Source organism: Macadamia integrifolia, unplaced genomic scaffold (genome assembly GCF_013358625.1).
Source record: "Macadamia integrifolia cultivar HAES 741 unplaced genomic scaffold, SCU_Mint_v3 scaffold813, whole genome shotgun sequence".
NCBI lineage: Eukaryota > Viridiplantae > Streptophyta > Magnoliopsida > Proteales > Proteaceae > Macadamia > Macadamia integrifolia.
The window spans coordinates 88,907-112,473 of NW_024870545.1; the positions used below are offsets into that span (position 1 = coordinate 88,907).

Sequence of the window (23,567 nt, forward strand, 5' to 3'; positions counted from 1 at the left end):
CACCCCAGGTCGAATGTTTAGGCTGAGGTATCTGACCAAATCATGGTGGACAGAGTAAGGAAAAGGCTCGAGCTCAAACGGAAGAAGTGGGTAACCGAGGTACTCAACGTCCTATGGGCTTATCGAACAACAATTTGAACCTCAATGGGTGAAACAATATTAAAACTAGTGTACAACAACATAGAGGCCTTCACCCCAATCGGAATCCTAGCGGAGGTTCATAGGTGTCTCAACATTGACAAAGATAATAATAAGGAGGGTTGTGATCCAACCTAGAATTCTTAGACAAAGTCTGAGAAGAGGCCGCCATGAGAAATAAGGTGTACAAGAGAAGGACCATATGACTTTACAACTCAAAGGTCAAATGGAGAATATTCCAGGTCAGTGACTTGGTCCTCTGAAGGAAGGAAATTTTTTATTCACTTAACCCAGGAAAATTAAACGCTAACTGGGAGGGCCCATATGTAGTCTCCAAAGTTGTGCCAAGGACGTACCACTTGTAGACTCCAAAGAGTGAAGCAATCCCAAAGACTTGGAATTTAGAGCCTCAGAAAATTCTATTAGTAAACCTTTTATGGGCCAACCGAGCTGGTCACTAAAGTTTCTGTAATTTATTAGTTCCAGTTGGTAGCTTCCCCTTATTTTCTGAAATAAAGCCTAATCTATGTTGTCTACTTTTTGCAAAGTCTAATTTTTGCAGATCATTTTCACGACAATCCTATAGACCAATTCCTAGGTTGGCAACACAAAACCCGATCTACATTGATCGGCAACACTTAAGGGCCCAATCTCTGGATTGGTTGATAAGCGCGGTCTATACCGATTGACAAAGACTCTGAAAAAGCCAACTGCAGTTGACATACAAGCCCAAACTATACTGTTCGACAAAAACATAAGCCCAACTAGGGCTAGCCATCCTTGGTTGGCAATGCAAAGCTCGATCTCTATCGATCGACATGTCAAGAAAACAATGCAGCCCATAATCAAACAATAATGATTTTTCATTTAGAAATAAAAAGCCAAAAGGGCTACTTTACAAAGATCATTTCAGAAATAAAAATACACAGGATGGATCAAGTCTTGCTTGACTCAGAATAATCGCTTGATAACTCCACGGCCAGATTCGTGCCCTTGGCCGCCTCTTGGGCCGCTTTCTAAACCACCTCTTCACTTTTTGAGCTGCCTCTTTCTCTTAATCTCCTGACTAGTTTGACAGAGTATAGGCTTGAAGGACTTGAAGTTGAAAGCTGGCTGCTCAACAAGGACAAAGCCCCGGCAATCACGAGCCCTGTAAATGTAAGAATTAATATGAAAGGTCGCAACATAATCCTCAAAGTGCTTCGAGGCCTTGGAGCTTTCTACTGTGGCAGACTTCAGCAGTAGACATCACTTCCCAAGAGACTCTGATCTCTTCTTCTAGTTAGGTTAACTTCTGTTTGGCTTCCTCCCTTAAAGACCATTCATTTTGCGAGGAAACTTTCTCCTTATTGGGCTGAGTCTGAACGGAACCCAAGTTTGCCTCAAAGAACTTGAGTGAGTCCTATAGGACCTTTTTTTCCCCTCCTAGCTGGACTTGTCAACCTTGCAAGACTCAAGGGCCAAGCTAACCTTAGCCTTGAGAATGGCCACACTCTCCCGAGCATCCAAGTGGGAACCTCGAACCCCCTCAGCCTTGATCTTCATCTTCACTAGCTAGTCAGTAAGGGAGGTAATCTTCCCATCCTTAGCCATGATAAAGGCCTACAACACACCGACCTATTCAGTTAGTCTATTCGTTTGGTTGTAGGCCTTTGAAGTGTAAGATGTGGCATGTGCGAGAAAAGTGCTAAACATCCAGAAAGATAAATAACAGGCTAAGTCACTGTAAACAAAAACATACTCAGGCATATGTCACTCTTTTCTTACGATCGAGCTCCTCTATCGAATCTCATAATGAATCGGGCAATCCCGAGTGAAGCAGCAAGTACAGGCCCAATATTTGGCCATGAAGTTCTCATAAAAAAATCGAGCAATTATCACATGAAATGATCCTCAGCTAGTTCTTGTCATTGATGGCCACGCAGTCGTCACAAGCCTCTATAGCCTCCACCTCCTCCAAGGTAGGCGTGCGCCTTAGAGAGACACGACCATTTCTGCTAAGAGATTTGGAAGAGAGGGCCTAGTGTGAAGGTGTGAAGGCCCACTAGGTAATAGGGTCCTCCCAGACCCAAGTGTTGCATAGAGAAGAAGATCCTCCACCTCCTCAAATTCGTCATGCGGCAAAAAACCCCTGGCACGAGGTACTCCCTCCGTCAATTGACCTTCCATGGACCATGCAGCCCAAACTAGATGGAACATTCGAGGGGTTGGACACTAACTCTTTACTCTCCACCTCCATATCCTGAGGCACTGATGGCTTCGCCGCTGTAGCCGGCCTTGTCTCTAAAATAACATATGGGTTGATTACGTCCACGTTCGACGCTTCAGTATCTCACCTTCCATGCCAACACCATTCTTCTCCTTTTCCTCCTTTACTAAGAACGATCAACCATTTCAGTCTCTCTCTCCCTCTCTGCACTTGTGCCAAACTTCGGGTGCCTCCTGGGAAGCAAAGGCTGCCTGTATCATGTTGCGGTTGAGCAACATTGCAATATGAGACAAGAGTTAGTATAAAAATAAAAAAAAAGAAGAAAAGAAAGGGAGGGCTACCCTAGAATGACGATCACTCATGGATAACCCATGTTGGGAGAGGAAGTCCTTGTCCCCAAGCAAATTGGTGTCGATGGTGCGGCCTAAATCCTTCAGTTCCTAGAAGGTTTGCTTGTCAAAACCCATTAAGGATGGATGGATGTTCACCATAGTGATATCTAGCTCGACCGAGACATTGTTGATCTATAAATAGAAGAGGGGTTCCCCTCTATGATCTTGGTCTTGCCATGCTGGCTTAGCGCATACCAACCGTGACTCCCCATGAGTTCAGGCCAAAGAAGGATAGGAAGTTGAGGGACGCCGCTCAGTCAATCTCATGAATGAGAGCATGGACCCTATCAAGCTCTGCCAACTGTTCAATAGGATTTGTGATGATAGATGTCGAAGTACTAAAACACTTTGATCACCAAAGAATGTATAGGAACACAGAGGCTGCCGATGAGGGCCTCCTCAAACAATCAGACTTCGCCGTTAGCCGGTGTAGAGAACTCATTGGGAGCAAGCGCTTGGAGGGTGATGACATCGGGGATGTGGAACTTAGACCTAATATGGACTAGGTCCTCTGCCTTTAGATGACTGAGGTAGTTCAAGGGCTTGTGCGGGTAATGCACCATTCACGGGCCCCACGCCATCATGTCCTCACTTGAAGACACGTGGAAGCCCTATTTCGCATGGCTATCCTCCTCGGGTATCTTCTAAATATAAAAAATAAACATTTGGACACCACCTAGGGCTAGGGCCTAGGACCAAGGACATGGGCCCAATTCATAGGGTTGGACCCGAGATTGACTTGGTCTGGTCTAGAGATTAGGGTAAGTGCCAGGTTATAAAGTTGGGAAGGTGTTAGGCACCCACTTCACCCGGTTGAACCGATCTTCCTATTAGATGTTGATTTTCAAATATTCCCCTTTTTATATCCCCACCTATATGTATGACTATTTATTTAATTTATAATACTATACACTTACTATTTTAATAAAGAATCTACATTATGGCTACTTTGTTAGGGAATTATACTTGACCTCGACCCCTGTTCCGGGTCAAGAGGGGACGGACCCCAGCTCATGCTTTGGCAGCTCGGATGGAGATCCCTGACTCAGACGGGATTGACCTCGGCTGCGTGCTTCTCTCCTTCAAGGAATCTAGGCCTATGGTAGCTCTTTAGGTTCCTATGAGCTCCTTGAGGGTGGGAAGTGGAGGAATTTCCTCACCCCAGTCTTCCCTTCTTCCTACTCTCTTCTCTTTCTTATTTCTTCTCTCTCTCCCTTTCTTTTGGGCATGTCCTTATGGTAGCGAGGAAGACACTATATATAGGTGTCAACCCCTTCCTCTTACAGGTTTATCCAAAATTTCCACGAGTGTACCATCCAAAAATGGTAGGTTCCCACGAGCCTGGCTGAAATCCTTCCCAGAAGTGAATTTTTCCACATTTTAAACACTCAAAACTTACCTCTTTTATTTCAAATTGGCAGGTCCATCTCCAAAGTTTCCTGAAAAGGTATTTTTAGTAAAAGAAAACATTTTTTTTTCATTTTTTCTATTTCCTTTTTTGGCAATGATTTGGCAGGCCGGTGGGCCCGAGACAAACTACCTTTGAATCGGGTCGATCGGTCCATATTCTAACTTTTAGAAGAGATTTTGGGAGATCGGATGGTCCGATTTTTGTGTGCAATATATCATCGGAATCGTATTTCTGTTTCAAGCTCCTTATTCGCTCATAAAAATCGAAAACAACAAAGAGACCTTTTGCCAACTAGTTTTTTTTTTTTGGCAATCCTTATTCATGTTGTTTGTGTGCCATTGAAGAGTACTTGGAATCAACTCATAAATATATAACATGCTAGAATCGGATGCTACAAGATCGGGTCTGAAGTTGGTCTGAGGCCGAAGTAGGGTTTCAGGTTGTATTAGGGTTTTAAGCTTATTTGGGCCACTGCCGAGTTCAATTCAAGGTCATCATTAGGTTCAGGATAGAATTAGGGCTAAGGGTTGATTCATGAGTTATTGCCATCATCTAGATCATCAACAAAGGCCTAAATTCCTTCCGATGTGAAACACGAATCTCGATCACTCCCTGTATGTCATCATTGTCAAGGTGGGTGATAAAATTGGGTGTCTACAGGGTTCATACCCAATGCCCATGGGGATGAAGGGAACTCTGATGCCCCTCTAGACGTTGGGCACAGGCAAGTTGGGATCGATCCCCGAAGAGAGTATGGTCACTAGAGCCAATGCCAGAAAAGAGGCAGGGTCACCCTCCTGAACAATATCCAACACAAAAGGGACAGGGGGTGCAAAGGTAGCCCTATTGGTGGTAGAGATTGCCACAACCTCCACCTCCAAGTTCTGGGTGGAAGACATTAATAAAGGAAAAGAAGGATCGGAACAGGAAATGAAATGGAAGAGGTAAAAAGAAAGCTTACTGGTGAAAGGATGGAGTTCAACAAATAAGAGACCCTGGCGACAACGATGAAGGTCCCAAGGAGAATATGGAATTTTTGTAGGCAATAGAAAGAGACACTAGATGGAGGGGTAGACGGAGACAAGAGAGAATAGTTTCTTAAGCATGATGAAGGAAACAAACAGTGAAGAGGCCCAATATATCGGTCCACTCAAAACATGCATGGGCGAGGAGTAACGGAGAATAGGTCGTGTGATGTGCCCCATGGGAAAGGACATGAATCAAGTTGCCCTAATAGATTCGTTCCACCCCCTAGCACCAGAATAGGGGTAAGAAGATCAATATGGAGCCTCCCAATTCTTTAACAACCAAGAAGTGTGTCTTTTCAATACGTAAAGATTTCACTGTCAACATGCTTCCCAGGAAGATTACAGCATATTAATGGACTGGATAACCACTAAAAAGGTGAAAAGTTGAGTCCTTGAGGTGGTTGCTTTCCAACAAGCTTGGCTCTCGGCCACGACAAGATAGGAGCCGCGCCCCCGACCGCTAGACGAACCAAATACTCCCACCGCCTACAAGTAGCTCAGAAGGAGTGGGAGGAAAACTATTATGGAAAAAACATGCAACCGTCAAGGACATGGCAAAACGGGATCAAGTATGCAATGGGCCCAGAAACATGCGGGCCCAACAAGGTCATCTATCCAGCTAAAGCAGGCACCTGGACTAGAGGTGGACTAGTGAAACAACTCTAGTAAAGGGACTTTGACTGCCGAACGACTAAGCAAGCACCAACATTAGGAGGAAACTACATGAATGTCCTACCACTCGGCTATCTAAATCGCAAAAGCTCGACTGCATGCTCCTTGACTGAACAATAGGTTCTGAGTACTCACCAGACAATGGGCGCATAACCCACCGCCCGAGACAAGTAGCTTGGCAGTTAGACCACTCGACTCAAGTCACTCAGTTTAAGATTTCAATAGGTCATTCTCATCAAGATATGCCCAAAGGAACTCATCAGGCCCAACACATGGGTCACAAGATATAGACTAGGATTAGTCCGTAAAGGACTCTTGATGGAACACCAAATCTTTCCTTGAAGGGAGGCTATCTTACCGTATCCCCCCAAGACATGGCCAATACGAGGACTCTCCATAGTTGAGACATCCTTCATATTCACTTTCCTATTAAAACACTTGCTATACTTAGACTCCTGCTAGCAACCGGAAACTACCAAAGTGGGATTCTTACTCAATGGCTGCCACCTTCAGCTATAAATACCCAAGTAAACCTCTTTCCAGGAGATCAAGCTTTTGTTTTTCATCTTGTATCAAACTTTTGGTTTTCATCTTGTCCTCTGGCCTTTTTTTTTTTTTTTTTTTTTTTATGGTGAAATCTTGTCCTCTACTGATGGCAATGCTGATGGTTGAGCGGCTTTCTTGAATCTTTAATTGTGTCATCTGGGTATGACTAGACGTTAATCCTATACATTTGATTCGTTATATTGTTTTAATATTTTTTTGATGATCTTTATAAAAAAAAAAAAAAACCTCTAATCATGACAATGCTGCAAAGTAGAGATTCTCATTTGACGATTCTAGACGGTGGTCCATTCCATGAAATTCCTTTCCTCATCCTAAAGAGATGTTTTTCTAAGGTGCATATTGTAATGAAGTCAAAAGAAGTTAGGTTTTCAAATACCCCACTATGACTTTAGTCCCTTGCTTTGTTTTCTCCACATTGTTTTAAATATTTCCATGTCATCTGATTAGGCCCCAGCTATACAATGTCCCAAGGAAAATCCTCTCTTCATGACAAATGTCGCCATTTTAGAGCTTGACTTTTGGCGTGCATGCTGTCCATTACAAAATGTAGTTTCTTCCACTCTCTCCCCTCTTCAGAAAACTATGTAAATCACATCTTAATGGGTATAACTTCCATCAAACACTAACCAGTTGGATTCCTTAGCCTTCTCTGGCTGCACCGACTGTCAGATATATATATTTTCGGATTGATATGAAAACTTCGTCTGATCCACCTCTCCTAGCACAATATGGAGCACTGTTACGTCAACCTAGCAGTGAAATTCAGGCATCTCATCAGCGCAAGGATCACTATCAATGTGAAGTGATAGAGGAATGTGAACTGCCTTTGATTGATCTTGGAGGTCTGAGGAGTTGCAACGACAATGTGAGGCAGGCTTGTGTGGCAGCAATTGCGAGGGCATCATCAGACTGGGGTTTCTTCCAGGTGGTGAACCATGGGATCAGTCCCAAGCTTCTTGGGGAGGTGAGAAGAGAGCAAGTAAAGGTATTTGAAACACCCTTTGCGAGGAAAGCTAGTTGTGGGCTTCTGAATAATTCATATACATGGGGGAACCCTACTGCTACTTCTCTAAAGCATTTCTTTTGGTCTGAGGCCTTCCATATTCCACTTACTAAGATTTCAGATGAGACTTGTTTTGGGGAGTTTACCACTCTAAGGTATATTTCTTAGTCTCAGAACCATTAAATTAATTAATTAATTGATTTTTAATCTGATTTTGGTTATTAAAGAAAACGGCAAGAATGTTATTATTCTCATTTTTGCACTTCTATCAAGTAAGGATCCATTCCTTAAAATTTTGAAAAGGCAACATACCATGTATTTATTTATTTATTTTTATTTTACTTTTTTTTTTATTTTAAGTTGAATAATCAATATATTCAACAAAGCGCAAGAAAATAAAGGGCCCCTTACAAAGAAGGCCTGGGAATGCCAAAAGAAAAAAAAAAAAAAATAGACATACATGAGCAAACCACCATTAAGAAGTGAAACACCACGAGCTACAAGCAAGTCAATAGAACCCAAGAAGTATGTTGCGGAGGGAGTTAATACATGAGTCTTGGAGAACTTGATGAATAATGCCAGTTTGCACTTAGGAATACCAAATAGGCCAGTTGGTTCCCTCTAGAAAGAGGGGCTCAATGAAAACGTTGCTAAGGGGTTTGGAGAGGCACACCTTTCTTATAAATTCAAATGAGATTAATTCCTAGATTTGGTAAATAACTCTAGGTCTCATGCTCCATCCAAATATGATAGATGGCAGCAACATACACTCTTGTCAATTTAAGCATAAATCAAAGAGGTGGTACTCTAACCATGTTGTCTGATTAATGCTTAAATGAGTTTTTAACCATAACAATACAGTTGAATCACATTTAAAAACTTCAGAGATCTAAGATGCTTCTACTGCCCTCTAGGGAAGTGCTGGAGAAATTTGCGACAGCAATGTCAAGTCTTGCTCGGTTGCTCGCAGGAGTTCTAGCAGAGAATTTGGGTCAACCAGGGGGGCTTCTTGAAGAAATTTGCAACGAAAGTACCTGCTTTCTTCGCTTGAATCGCTATCCGAAGTGTCCAATACCAAGGATCTGCGGTCTAGTGCCTCACACCGACAGTGACTTCCTTACCATTCTTCATCAGGATCAAGTTGGTGGATTGCAACTCATGAAAGACTCAAAATGGGTTGCTGTAAAACCGAATCAAGAAGCTCTTATTATCAACATTGGTGATCTTTTCCAGGTAATGGAATTCCAGAGTTTGTATTGATTGCACCATATAGTTTATTATCCATTTATGGATGACCATCGTCTTGTTGGGACCTCTTCTCGTTGGCCGTTTAAATTTTTCTTAATCAATATCAGGTTGATCTCTGATTGCCAATTTAAGATTTTGTCTCCCAATTTAATCCTTTTGTTCTAGCATATCTTCCATTGTGTTATGATTTGTATAATAATCTCATTCCTTTAAATGTAGGCTTGGAGCAACAACGAATATAAAAGTGTGGAGCACAAGGTGATATCAAATGGGAAGGTGGAAAGATACTCTATCGCTTACTTTCTATGCCCTTCTTACAATTCCTTAATCAAAAGTTGCAGACAACCTTCCATATATAGAAAGTTTTCTTTTGGAGAATACAGGCAACAAGTTCAAGAAGATGTAGAGAAAACTGGGCATAAAGTGGGCCTTTCAAGGTTTCTCCTTTAGGTTGGTTACATGTAACGGTGTAAATCAGTTTGGTTTAGGTTTATTGGTTCAGTTTTGGCTCGGTTCGAAATGTAATAGACGTAAATCAACACCAAACTGGTTAGAAATCGGTTTCATTTTCTCAAATATCTCGGTTTTGGTTAAACGTTTCTTATTGGTTTTGATTATGCAGTTTGGTTTTCAATTCGTGTTCGGTTCTTATTCAGTCAGCCGAAGACTCCCTTTCTCTCTCCAAGAGATGCAGACTCTATGGTGGAGTGGAATCAAGTGAGTTGGTTTTGATTTTGCAAAATGAAGAGAGATTATAATAAGGTGCCGTTCGATAACACTTCTATTCTAGAAGAATGTTCTTTTAAAAGAAGTGTTCATTGCCGATTTCATGTTGTGAGAATAGTGTCCATTTTGTGGAAGAGAAACAATGTTTTGTACAATGTTTGATAGACATTGTACAAAACCACTTCTTATTACTAAAACCAATAATTACAGATATGCTATTATGGTCAAGATAACCCAAATTAATATGAATATCCAAAAATCAAAGCTAATTCCGGCCAATGTGATAGTCCATTGCACCAAAACTTAAACCATGTATGGTTTGCTTGATGTAGAAACCATAATCTATTCATAACCAAAATATTATGAGTGGATGATTGCTTTGACTGACATGCTATAAATAGTTGAATAAAAAGGACCTTGGAACATGCTTGAAACATGCTCATATTCCAAGTGGTCTACCAATTTGAGCTAAAGGCCCATCAAAAACAATTTGAAATTTAAAAGTAACCACAAGATGCAAGTTCACACTTTCAGCCAATGATTTGTTTTAAGATAACATCAAATCGCATTGTAATTGTTACAACCTATAATAACATCAAATCGCATTGTAATTATTACAACCTATAATGCAAATATATGATACATTGCCTTAAGTGAACACTCAATCTTACTTTAATCTAAAATGAAATCATGAACCCAAAAAAATCATTGTAACACTTTCAGATTAGAGCACCTGTTTCAGGGTTCTCTTTAGTCATTTTTGTTCATATATAAATGTTGTTACAAGAAATGGGTCATAAGAGAGTAGGTACTATGGGTATAGGCTTCCTTCTAGATTCTAGATAGATCTCAATTTTATTTCAGTAATCAAAGAGGCTCTCGACAGTGGAGTAATCTTCACCTAGGGTGAGTAAAAGGAGGTAACCTAAGTAGAACAATTGCAGAGAACTTAATTGGGTTCAATTTACTTTTTCGAGTCCCTTGCAGAGAACCTAAGTAGAACAACAAACCAAATCTATTACATACTTCTGAGAAATACGTCCATCACAAAACTTTTAGTAACCCTTTGAGAGAGAAATCAAAATGCTTACTTTTTCAAGACACATCAAAATGCTTATTTTTCCTCGCAAATCATTTGCTTAGAACAAGGTCACGATTAGGCTAAAAGAATATTAGAGTTCAGAAGAAGGAACATCATATGCCTAGCAAAGAATGCAAAGCCTGAACTTGTAAATTCACAAGCACACAAATGCCTTTTGGCCCTTTAAAAAAAAATGGTTAGTATAGATGGACCCATTTCTCTTCACATCCATCCTAGCTCAACCACCCAACTGCACCACTTCCACTTCCATTAGTCAATAAAAGGTGTTCATGTCATCATTTCCACACCATGCAATAGAATTTTCTCAAGTGAAAAGGAAGTTATGCGGCAAGGTCTCCCATGAAGATCCGCAAAATCATGACTTTTTCTCAAATTTGGTAAAAACTGGCTTCTGCTTGGTACAAAGCGAACTTTGGCCAATGTCGACCAGAGGCCATCGGGTATGGGATAAGGTTTGGCTGGCAAGCTAGATTGCATCTGGGTCGGCCAACATGCAAATGATGTTACCCAGTCAATCAATGGTCTCAAAACCTAGCCCAACCCTACAAAACCGATCGAGAAAACCCTGAACAAATCGGATTAGTTTTGGATTGAGGCATGATGGACCAGTTGAAAATCGGATAGAATCAAACTGAACCAACTGATAACCAAACCAAACGGATTAAAATAAGTGACTATGAGGTTATAAATAGGTGAAATTGATTATCCATTTTTTATAATATTATAATATTAATGAGAATATTTTTTGTTGTAAGGGGAGTAGTTACAAATCAATGAATATGAGGTTTTGCATAGGGAAATTGTTTTTTAAATCGTAACAATGCTTCCAATGATCTCCTTGTTCACTATACAAAATTAGTTGGATAGTTAAATGAATGATTTCATAGTAGGGTTCATTTTGTGATTTCGATATTAGTTATCTTCTTAATAATTAGTTACCCATTGGTTTCAATATACGTTATCCATTAGTAGTTACAAAAATAAAGAGGACATTCAGAGCTGTAATAACTATAAAAGCATAAAACGAATGAGTTATATTATAAAACTATGGGATAAGGTTATTGATATCCAATCTTGCCTTAGCACTGGTTCCACCATTTAAGAAGAAGAATCCATATGGGCTGAGCTTTACAAGCCCAGTGAGGGGTGTGCAGGCAAGCACACCCAAACAAATGATGCAATGCATGCTTAAGCAAATTATACGATGCTACATGTTCCAATTTTAGCTCACAATACCTATCAAGCAATTACTAAGTCCAAGATAGAGTCTTAGTGTTACTGTAATTCACCCTAGTTGCAATGGTATCCCAGGTCCCGAAAAACCCATCGGTCACCTAGTGATACACCCTAGTTACGGGTCAGGAGGCTACGATTCCCGAAAAACCCATCGTTCACCCTGCAAACCCCTAATGAATAAGCCACTACAGTCATGGTCCTGGAAAACCCACCGGTCACCTGTGTTGCATTTGCCTTTGAGTATAGTACATTATACTACGGATAAGGTATTGTCAATAAACATACCACCGAATGGGATTAGCTAGTACCTCACCCCCTAATAACAAGGTGAGTAGCACCTGGTTGTTATCCTAACTTGATGCAATCTACATAAATGTAAATACAATCATCATACATGCACACAATGACAGAATCTCCCTTCGGCCTCACCGTGTCCTGTGTCTCACAAACTCACCTCCATAGTTCCATACGTATCCACAATAATCAAATAACAAGTAAAAAAGATATATAAGAAACAAACATATGTCATGTCCATAGAAGCACTCCGAAAATTAAAGTCAACACCCACTCACCGATATAGTAATCCGATGGTTTTTGCTGAATTCCTGTCACTAAGTATCCTTGATAGGTAATTTAGGTTCCTAACCATTTCTGAGTGTACATTATTAGTATTTTTTTTTTTTTTTGTTAACCAAGGTGTCCGGGCTAGCTTACGCGCACCTCGACTAATCCTCGGGGAGACTAGCACAGCAACCCACCGCCATGATCTCCACTTAAATCGTAGATGCACAGATGGGGAATTGAACCTAAAACCATGCGCCTAATCCACACAATCCCCAGTTCACCCTAACCATCTGGGCAACCCACGGGTGGGTATAGAATAAAATAAGAAAACACACACACACACTCACACAATGCGTACGACAGGGTTCGATCCCACGACCTCCTCCCCTGGGTGCCGGCTCCACAAGTCGAAGCTACCACCACTAGGCTATCCTAATGTTCGTACATTATTAGTATTTAAACCCTACTACTGACCATTAACAACCCTACTTGAAAATCCCCTCCTATAGGCCTACATAAACCTTACTTACAGTCGACACAAGTCTCACATATTTACCCCTTTTACTAGGCTTGTAGAGGGTCACATGCAAGTGACAGGTCCCACAATTGGGTGGCAACAGATGTAAAATCAGAAGCCAAAGCACCTTATTAGGAACTCCACCGGTAGGTGGGTTGCAGAGCCATCGGCCAGCCACAGGGCACTTCTGGTGTTGGTGATTCTGCAGAATTCCTGCAACTACTGGAACCCCCCTTGGCTACTAGGTTCCTGTCTTCTTTGAGGCATTTTTCTCACTCCCCTGTAACCCCTCATGCTATTTGGACATACCCCATACCATATGGGTAAAATCCAAGTGGGTTACCCTTCCAAATCAGTAAAGGCAATTTCACCAAAACCCATCCAAGTAGTGGTTTGCTGAAATTCAGCAGCATGTTGGTGTAACCAATGTTGGCTTAGGTTTCCAGGATAGACAACCCATAAAGAATACTAACCATATTAAAATCAGTATGTAGGTGTGGGGGTGCACTATTCGCGGGCCCCATGCTGCTGCATTCTGGCTTGAAGACACGTGGGAGGCCTATTTCACGTGGCTATCTGCCCTCAGGTATCTTTTAAAAATAAAAAAACAAACACTGGAGTCGCCACCTAGGGTTAGGGCCTCGGACCCGGGATGTGGGCCGATCCTATAGATCAGGCCCAAGATTAACTCGGTTTGGTCTAGGGATTAGGGTAAGTGCCAGGTTATGAAGTTGGGAAGGTGTTAGGCACCCACTTAACCTAGTTGAACTGGTCTTCCTATTAGATCCTGATTTTTGAATATTCCCCTTTTTATGTCCTATCCCACATGCATGACTATATATCTAATTTACAATACTATACACATGCCATTTTAATGAAGGATCTACATTATGACTACTCTATTAGGAAATTATACCTGACCTTGATCCCTGTTCTGGGTCAAGAGGGGAAGGACCCAAGCTGTGGCTTCGATAGCTCTAAAGAAGATCCCTGGCTCAGACAAGATTGACCTCAGTTGCTTTCTTCTCTCCTTCAGGGAATCTAGGCACCTAGTAGCTCTCCAGGCTCTGGCGTGCTCCTTGAGGGTGGGCGGTGGAGGAATTTCCTCACCCCACTCTTCCTTACTTCTTTCTCTCTTCTCTCTCTATTATTTCTCCTCTATTTTTTCCTCTCCCTTTGTAACACCTTAACTAGAAGCAGCTGAGCCCAGTGTTATAGCCCAATTGGGATAAGGAGGTAGGCTGCTCTGCTATGGATCCATATATACAGTAGTAAGAGAGAGAATTTGGCTAATTATTTGTCAAGGAAGGAGCATAGAATAGCCAAAGTAGGAATGAGACCAGTCCTACATTGGGTGGACTCAAGAACCCAAAAGATTGGACAACAAATGAACTAAAAATGGGCAAACCGGTAGGTCAGCCACCTACCAACCGGCCAGCCAGTTTGGCTGGCAGAATGCAAGAAAATGTGTTTTTCCTATGTGGGGCCGACATCCGTACAACCTTGAGCCTCACACTTACCCACTATGTAGAGGTCTTAATGCTGACCAGACCCACCTAATAGGTCAACCTTTGGTGGGGGTTCATCAGTGGGAATTTGATTTGATATAGGTTTTTGTTTTAGAAATTATTTTTAGGAATCAATTTTAGGAATTAGGTGGTTCTGGTCTGTTTTGGTTGGGTATATAAATGTTAGGGTGGCTATTTCACCTCTTTTTGCTTCTGCATTGGTCGGTGGAACAATAGCAAAGAAAAAAGAAGAAGAAAAAGAATAAAAGGAGCTACTATCCCTCTCCTACTACCCTGTTACTACTGCATGCGGTTATTGATGTTGCTAAACCTATGGTAGTTGTTGTCCAAGGGTTCATTTAATAATTTGCTGCTGATCAAGGTAGAGAAGGGGTGCAATGAGCTGCATGCTGCTGTCCAAGGTGCGGAAAGGGGGCTGATGCTATGTATTTGATGTTACACATACCATAAGGTAATAATTAGCCTCTGAATTTGTTGTACAGGAGATGGATTTAAATTAGAAGGGTATTCAGCTTGGTTCCCAAGCATGGAGCCATCCAGATTCGGGAAATTCGGACTGCATGCAAAAGAATTCGGATGAAAACTGTTATAGGAACTAAATTAGTATGTAATTGTTGTTATACATGTAATTTATAGTAATGTACAGATGCCAAATTGTCCCTACAGCCACCCATAAATTGGGTTTGAGCTCAGAAAGTTAGGGAACAGATTCCTAGACCTGAAACTGCCATCCCAGGGAAGAAAATTGGGGAAATCAATAGGGCAGAATTTGATTATTGTAATTGGGGGTTTCAGGGGCTGTAAAATGACCTTCTAGACCATAAAAGAACTTCCCCATGTTGCCATGTACAATACCCATCAGCCATGAGTAACCCAAGCCAAGGGAATTAGCAGAACAACCTATGGGGTTGCAAATATTTCTACAAAAATGACCCGTCGGTTGGGTGTTTTTAAGGCTGATCAACCCCTATTTTGGCTGAACTATACCCTACCCCTTGTGGATTATGTCCCTTACCTATTTACCCAAATTAACCCATGGATAGCGGTAATTCAGGGGTTTTTCCAAGACTTTAAATTGAGTTAGTACATGGGCTATTGGGAGTCATTTTGGGTTCACCAGTGAACCTGTAAATTGGGTCTTCTAACATCATTTCAACCCAAAAATTTACCTATGCAAGGAGAATGAATGGTATCCGAAACCACAATACCCAGGGCGATGGTATGGGAGACCAAAGGTACCCAAACCTAGTGTGGACCCACTATAATAATTCCCTAATAGTGGGCTTACTAAGGGAAGGTTTGAGATAGGGACTGTATAATACAGGAAATCCAGTCAGAACCCAGACAATAGGGTTTACATAAAATAAACCAATACAGACAGTAGAACTATTATCCATAAATAATTGAATCCACTGTGTAATTAAGGACCAAAGCTACAAGTGAGGACGTAAATTTGATTTGGGAATCTAACGAAAGGACATCAGATTCGGGTTTTGAGGTGAGTGTGTGTTTGACTTATATGCGGAGTGTTTCTATACTTATATTTCTACATGCTCATGTGCATTGTGGTTGAATCCTTGTTTTGGATGTATTTTCTATAACTTATATATATATATATATATATTTTTTATGGAAATTGATTTGATCGAGGTTTGTGGATGTGTAGTATTATAGTTGAGTGGTAATAATTGCAACATTGACAGTCTGAGGCATAGTGTGGCCGATGGAAAATTCCACTACCCTGGGCTCAGAGGTTGGTATTACAATTATGGCAATTGATGTATGATTGCATGATGTTGATTGTTATGGATGCATGTAGAATGTATATTATTAGGATTCACAGACCTTGGTGCTACACCCCTTTCCAATAGGGGGTTAGCTACTGGCTAATCCCAAAGGGTGGTATATTATTGAGAATACCATATCCATAGTACGATGTACTGCACTCAAAGGTGTATGTAGCACGGGTGACCAAGGGGTTTTTTGGGACTGTGGTTGTCCACAACATGGGTGACTGATGTGTAGGATTTCGGGACCATGGCTGTGTCACACCCTGCCTCAAATTGGCCAAGGTGTGCGGCACTAGACACCCACATCCAGTCAGCCTAACCCTCCAGGATCACAGATGTAATATTTTAATTTCATAAATGCCATCAAAACAACAACTAAATTCAGAGTACGCTAATAAAATCATACAAATATCACTGGTGATGTACTAAAATGATAAATTACATTATCCAAATTCTCATGTCTTTAAACAACCACATGTTCAATATTATTTGCTACACATTCCATAAATATATATATAAAGGAAGGATTGAAATAGTGGAAGTGATGTCCATTAGCATCCAGTGTCTCATAGACACAAGCCTCACAACCGTTGCCAAAATCCAATCTTTCCTTAGCACCAGTTCCACCATCTAAAAATAATAATCAACAATGGGTGAGCTTCACAAGCCCAGTGAGGGGTGTACATGCTCTTACACACAAATAAATGATGCAATGCATGCTCAGACAATTTAGATGATGCTCATGATCAAGTTTTAGCATACAATACCTAGCAAATAATTACTAAGTCCAAGATAAGGTATCAGTGCTACTGCAACATAGGTCGTATCCCTAGTCCCGAAAAACTCATCGGTCACCCAGCAATATAAACTAATTGCGAGTCAGGAGCCTGCAGGTCCCGAAAAACCTATTGGTCACATGAGCTGCAGAATAGTCACAGTCCCGAAAATCCCCTTGGTCACCCGTGCTTTGGGGTAGCCACGGTCTAGATCTACTTATAAGTATAGTACATTGTACTCTAGACATGGTTCTCTCAAACATACCATCTCCTGGGAATAGCCAGTACCTAAAGCCCTATTGGCAAGGGATGTAGCATCAAGGTCTGTCAATCCTAACCAGATGCAATCTACATGAATGTAAATACCATCATCATACATCACACACCATACATACACAACATCCTTTGACCTCTAGGCCCACAGTGCCGGAAAGAACCTCGGCCACACCGTGCCCTAGACCGTAAGAGCCGCAGTCATAACTATATTACTAACCTTTGGGCCCATGGTACGGGAAAGAACTTCGGCCACACCGTGCCCAGACTATCAATACCACAGTTACAACTATAGAACCCATTCACAATACCATAAAAACTTAACTCACTTACCTTCGCAGTCCAAAACCATTCCTTAGCTTCATCCTTCCATATTCAATGGTCAACAATAATAATAGCACAATATAAATAAGTCCAGCATATCAAACAACATGCATAGCAACAATATGACATGTGATGAACACATTTATGTGTGAAATCTAGGGAAGTAAAACATGCATTTTACATATTTAGAATGGAGCTACCTTGGGTTTTACTCTCCTTTTGCAGGTTTTATATTTTCAAGGCCTTAAGGACTATCGGGCACTATATCTCCAATTTTACACATAAAGAGGTCCTATTTCTTTTCATGGTTATGAAGATGATGAAATTCTAAGCTAGATGGATGTGTTCAATTAAAAGTACACTTCCGTTTGGTCACCCGTACAAGTGATTATTCTTTTCGGGCCATAAAAAGAATAATGGATCAGAACTAAACCGAGATGCAGAACCAGCCCATCTGCAGTTGTCCCAGGGGTACAAGGAATATTCCAAATGCCAACAAGGATCAATGGACCACACCCTTAAGTGATTGAAGATTCATTTTTGGTAACAACAACTACCTAGTGTAGTTGGTGAGTTGTGGTGTGCAAAATCCCTTCCTTATTAGGAGGTCTCAAGTTTGAACCTTTTGGCTGCCATTTTTTTGGATTTTTTTTGAAAATTTTTCTCTCTCCTACTCATCACAATCGATTTAGGAAAAAAATAGAGGTCAGCCAAGGAGATCTGTGCGCAAGTTTGAACAAAGAGAAAAAGAAGGAAAAAACGGGGAGAAAAAAATAGGAAAGGAAAAAAAAAAAAGAAAAAAAAATAGAAAAAAGGAAATCAAAATCATGGGAGATTTCCTCTCCTATGATTCTCTCTCTTCTCTCTCCTCCATCTCATCACACAAATTTAGCCAAGAGATTGCGCACAAAAGAGAAGAAAAAAATATAGTAAAAAAAGGAAAGAAAAAAAAAATCCTCTACTTCCTATTTTCTCTCCTATCTCTTTCCATCCACCTCATCAAAATCGTCCAAGGGGATCTACCCTTGGATGTCCTCCTCTCTCCCCTATTCCCTATAAAAGGAAGTCCACCAAACCCTAAAGGGTTGTCCCTCCTTTGCTCTCTTTTTCTCTCATTTTTAGTTGTGTTCTCCTTCTAGTTCTAGTTCTAGTTCTAATTCTTCTCAGTTTTTCTTACTTTAAACACTTTTGTAATTGGTTTTTATTTAATGAGTGCAATGTTTTATTTTTATTTTTATGGTTCATGTTATTCAAGTTATTCAAAGGTGTAATAATTTTAATTTTTAGTTATAGGCTTAGTTCTTGGTGACAAGAATAAGCTGTGGAGCATATCTTTCAAGTTTAGTTTTTCTCTTCAGATTTGTCTTCTCTAGTACTAGAAATTTTAGATTTGGTTTATTCCAAATCTAGTTTTTAGTACTAGTAGTATTTCAAATCTCAATCAAATTTTCAACTTCAAGTATTGAAGTTCAAGTAAGTAGGCTTCTATAGTAGTCTTCTCACCCCCCTCTCATTTCCTCTTCTTACTACTCTTTCATTCTTAAATTAGGTTTTAAATTTTCAATTTTACATTATTGCTCCCTTTCCCCCAAGGTTCATGGCTAGATTATGCGTTGGCTTTACCCCTCTCTAGCTATGGAACCATCATTTTATTTTGATTATTTATATTGCATCCTTTCCCCTAAAGCCAAGTAGAAAAGCCCTTGTAAGAGTACTCTCTGGTCAAGTAGGGAAGCTCATATTATTTATGGTTGTAAGTGAAAATAACTTTTTCCCGTTTCCTCTTATTTCCTTCTCACCCGGTCTACCTTGCAGGGGTGAATTGAATTGTCTCCAAACATGACTGGAAACTATAGGGGATGGGGAAAGCATGATTTTTTCGAGTTGCCATCTAGGATTCAGGGGCTAGAACCCTATGGTGGAGCCCAATTTCGATCGAGGGATCAAGCTCAAATAGGGGATTGGATTTCTATGAAAGGAAGGAACCCCCGAGTTTGACTTCATATTTTGGTCTGTTCTAGAGATAGGGGTCCGTGTCAGGTTACGAGTGTGGAAAGGTAATAGGCACCCACCTTGCCTGGAATTTTTGGTCTTTCTACCAGAGGCTTGGATTTCGAATATTCTCCCCCAAGAAATTTAACAGCCTAAGCTAGCATGAAATTCTTATTACATGAAATAACGTAATCACATACACATACACTTGCATGAAAAAATTGTAAGAAATTATTGAAATATCACATGAAATATATATCTATATTAAAACCATATGAAATAATAAAATCTATAAAAAATAATAGAAAATGCAATTACCTTATCTACATACACTTACAATGCCCCATGACATGACAATTATGATCGTTATTTCATGTGAGGAACACATGCGGTAACACATAAAATTATGAAAGAGAAAGCAACTTATCTATAAATGTGTACGATGCTCCATGATATGAGAGTCACATATGATGATGCATAAAATGAGGAAATAGACTACATTTAATGTACAAATGCTAAAAATTAATACATGAAATGATAACAATAAATCATTATTTTATACAATAGACACATAAAATAATACATGTAGAGATTAGGTACATATTATACATACAAATGAAATTATGATATAATATTTACATGATAATGATCGATGAAAACGGTGAAATTTTCGATAATTTTCCTTGACTCAGGGGCAACGATTTAATTTTCTTCTCTCTTTCTTGGAGAAATTAAAAACTTCTGACACTTGGGTAAGAAAGTTGACAGGGTTCCTATGCTAGGGTATGAACATGGGTTCTGGTTTCTGGGAATTTGAGCAGGGCTTCTGTACTATATTACTAGAATCAGAATCAGTTGTGGCAATTGTTACACCCGTGCCCTGACTCGGTCTAATTTGAATTGTTGTGATAGGCCTCGGACTGAAGATCTGAAGCACGGTCGGATTTTGGCTTGCTACTATCCATTGCCAAAGGGGGAGAGATGAACCTAAGTGTTTATGCATCGCATGCCAGTCTAATTGGAGGGGATTCGTACCTTTCGATCCTAAATGGTAAATGACTCGACTCCTCACACATAAGTCCAAAATGTATCAAAGTTGTCGAAAGGCCTTGAGCATGGCCGAGGGCAACTACCCATGCAAGACCAGCTATGGGACAGCACGCAGTCAAGATAGCTTACTGTCTTGACCACTGAAAATATGCCATCGGATCCACTGGGCTTGAATCCAGTGGGCTGTTTCTGGTGAACATAATAGGCTGTTGTCATGGTGTCGATGCCCGTGGGTCCCACCACTCGTGTCATAAACAGCCTCGGATGATCCCAAATCATCCCCCACACTTTACTCGTCATGTGAATGCATTTTGAATCTAAGTGGATGGGTTCTCGGGCTCCGAAAGTTATAATAACCCGATTGGTCCGAATGGGGTCCAACCAAACAGACCCTAAGGTCCATTTTAACTTATAAGTTAGAAATGAGGAATTCATTTCCTCATTTCTATTGTGTCCAACATAAGAAAGGAGAGAAAAAGGAGAAGAAGGTAGAAGAAGAAGGGGAAGAAGAAGGAGAAGGCTTACCTTAGTGCCGGCTGCCGCTAAGTTGTCAGAATCACTGCCGGAGGTAAGTACACTCACTTCCACCACACTCTCTCTTCATTTTGACCTAGAAAAGCTAGGTATGGATGAAATCTTACTATACAAATCATGTTAAGGTCGTAGAATGCATGTTCTAACTTCCCAGTGTTGTTGTCGAGCTCGAACCAAGCCCGGTGAGCTCTAGCAATATGTATTGCCAAAAGACCAACTAGGGTTTTGATCGTTCGATTGACATATCTCCCAAATGGCTCAGTGGAATCAAGTTTTTATTGGCTTAGAATGATGCTGAAAACATCCCCTATAAACTCCATGGAACAAATCCCGACGATCAGATTTGAGTAAAAAAGCCCCAAAATGGGTGGACTGTCCTGAACCACCACCGAAAACAGCACACCGAATCCACTGGGTCTACTTCCAGTGGCATATTTCCAGTGGACCACTGAGCCTTAGGATCTCTTTGTCAATTCTACCAAAAGCAGGGAAATAGGATTGATATTTCTGGTGGAAATATCCTATTTTCGGTGGGTGTTTCTTGTGACATTATTGTCACTGAGGAACCCTGACTCTACCTTTTTGGGGTGACCCAAGTGGGTCCCTCCCGATATTCCTGACATGTATTGATGTTCAATTTTCTTTGTATCTAGGATAGTGATGCACACAAATCCCAAAATCATAATTGAGTTGGTCGATCGGTGGTTGTACTTGAACCCTAACACACTCGAACATAAATCAGGTGAGGGATAGTTGTTTTATTTTGGATTGTTTAATTATTATAGAATTGTTCACATGCGTAGATTTAATATGCTTAATTATATTGCTCACATGGTGATGGTGATTACCATATATCACATTCTTATGGATTTCATAACTGTTTATTTATATCCATGAAGGGATCCGGTGTGGTCGAGGTGGTACCGGTACTGTGATCGCCGTGTGTTTGGTTGTGTGTGAGATGGAATCTGGCATGGCCGAGGTGGTACTAGTGTCATGACTGCCATGTGTATGTTGCATTCATGCATTGATTATGTACATTAGAATTAGTTGCAGTCGTGGTTTACACCTTGTGGCCAAGGTCTCGCTGGTTTCATTTACCCCGGGACTACATTTGAAAATGGATACGCTTCGTGGCCGATGATTAGTACCGGTGTCGCGTAGTCCATGCTCAACTGTGATATGTATGCTAAATCAGGTAAACAGTCTTTGGTTTCACTTTACATCCAAGGTCTCATTGGTATTGTGTACCCAGGACTATATTTGGAGATGGATTACACTTTGTGGCCGAGGTCTTGCCGGTATCGTGTAATTCATACTGATTTTATCACTCTGAAGGCATGTAGCATATATGTGGTTAGGTATCACTTTCTATACTACGAACCCTTACCAATAGGGGTTGAGGTGTTGGATAACCCATTGTGGTATGTTCGATGTGCCTTTCCGGAATGCCACACTTGCAGTACGATACGATTGTTGCCTGATGCGAGAACCCATCCAGCATGGCCAATGTGTTACCGGTGCTGTGATTGCCAAGAGGGGGTTATCAGTGGTTTACTGGGTGACCCATGGACGCATACAGGGACCGGTAGGCTTCTATTCATGACTAAGGTTTGTATCCTTACTTATTCGATGAGTCGATGGCAGTTTCGAGACAAATGATATAGCCTAATGCGCCGTAGTACCATTATCAAACTTAGTTTGTATTGTTAGGTGGATAATAAATAAATGAACTGCATCATGAGCATCATGGACTATGTGTTTAATTTCTGCTATCATACATCATGAATTATTATTACTACTATCCTGCTTGGATGTGCTTGACCCCACCCTGCATTGAGCGAGTTGAAAAGCTCACCCCACGTATACACACTTTTTAGATGGTGATACAGGTACGATCGTGGCTGTGGCTAGTGACTCTTTTTCCTCTGAACTTGAGTACGAAGTAAGCCACTAGTGGATGCTGGAAATGGAGGAGCATGGTTAGGATTGTGCTTATGACTTTTGTGCATACGCAACACCATGAGGTGTTCGACGTATTTTTGATTATGTTGATACAGGTCTGTGAATATTATGTTTTAAACTTGATATATGTAAGTCTTAAAGGATTGTAAACAGAATAACTTGGTTAATGATATTATGTTTATCATTAGATAATTTCTCCATTTATATCTGATGATTTCGTTATTATCCTCTAATTCTGCTGCTTTTGGTTGGTTATAATGTGAGATTGTGAAATATTAAGGTTTTGCTATCAGTGATCCTGGTAGGTTTGTAAGACATGTACGTGTCTTACTCACACTGCCAGTATTCCTAATAGTAAGTTGGGCCTACTGGAATTGGGGTGTGACAGCTATGGTATCAGAGCATGATGCTCTGCCTTAACTCACAATCTCAGCTAAACCATGATTTTGGGGAAATTAGGATTAAATAAAAATCTCAAGATAATAATAATAGAAATTGCACAATTAGGAGACAAGTATAGG

The 23,567-nt window shown here is 40.6% G+C and overlaps 1 protein-coding gene across 1 annotated transcript; it reads left to right on the plus strand.

Annotated features, from left to right (window-relative positions):
* The first annotated feature begins 7,108 nt into the window (after positions 1-7,108).
* LOC122070047 (gibberellin 2-beta-dioxygenase 6-like) lies at positions 7,109-9,118 on the plus strand. The gene is made up of 3 exons (XM_042634144.1): positions 7,109-7,575; positions 8,335-8,653; positions 8,888-9,118. Exons 1-3 carry the CDS (start codon positions 7,109-7,111, stop codon positions 9,116-9,118), a joined length of 1,017 nt encoding a protein of 338 aa, XP_042490078.1.
* Positions 9,119-23,567: the final 14,449 nt, after the last annotated feature.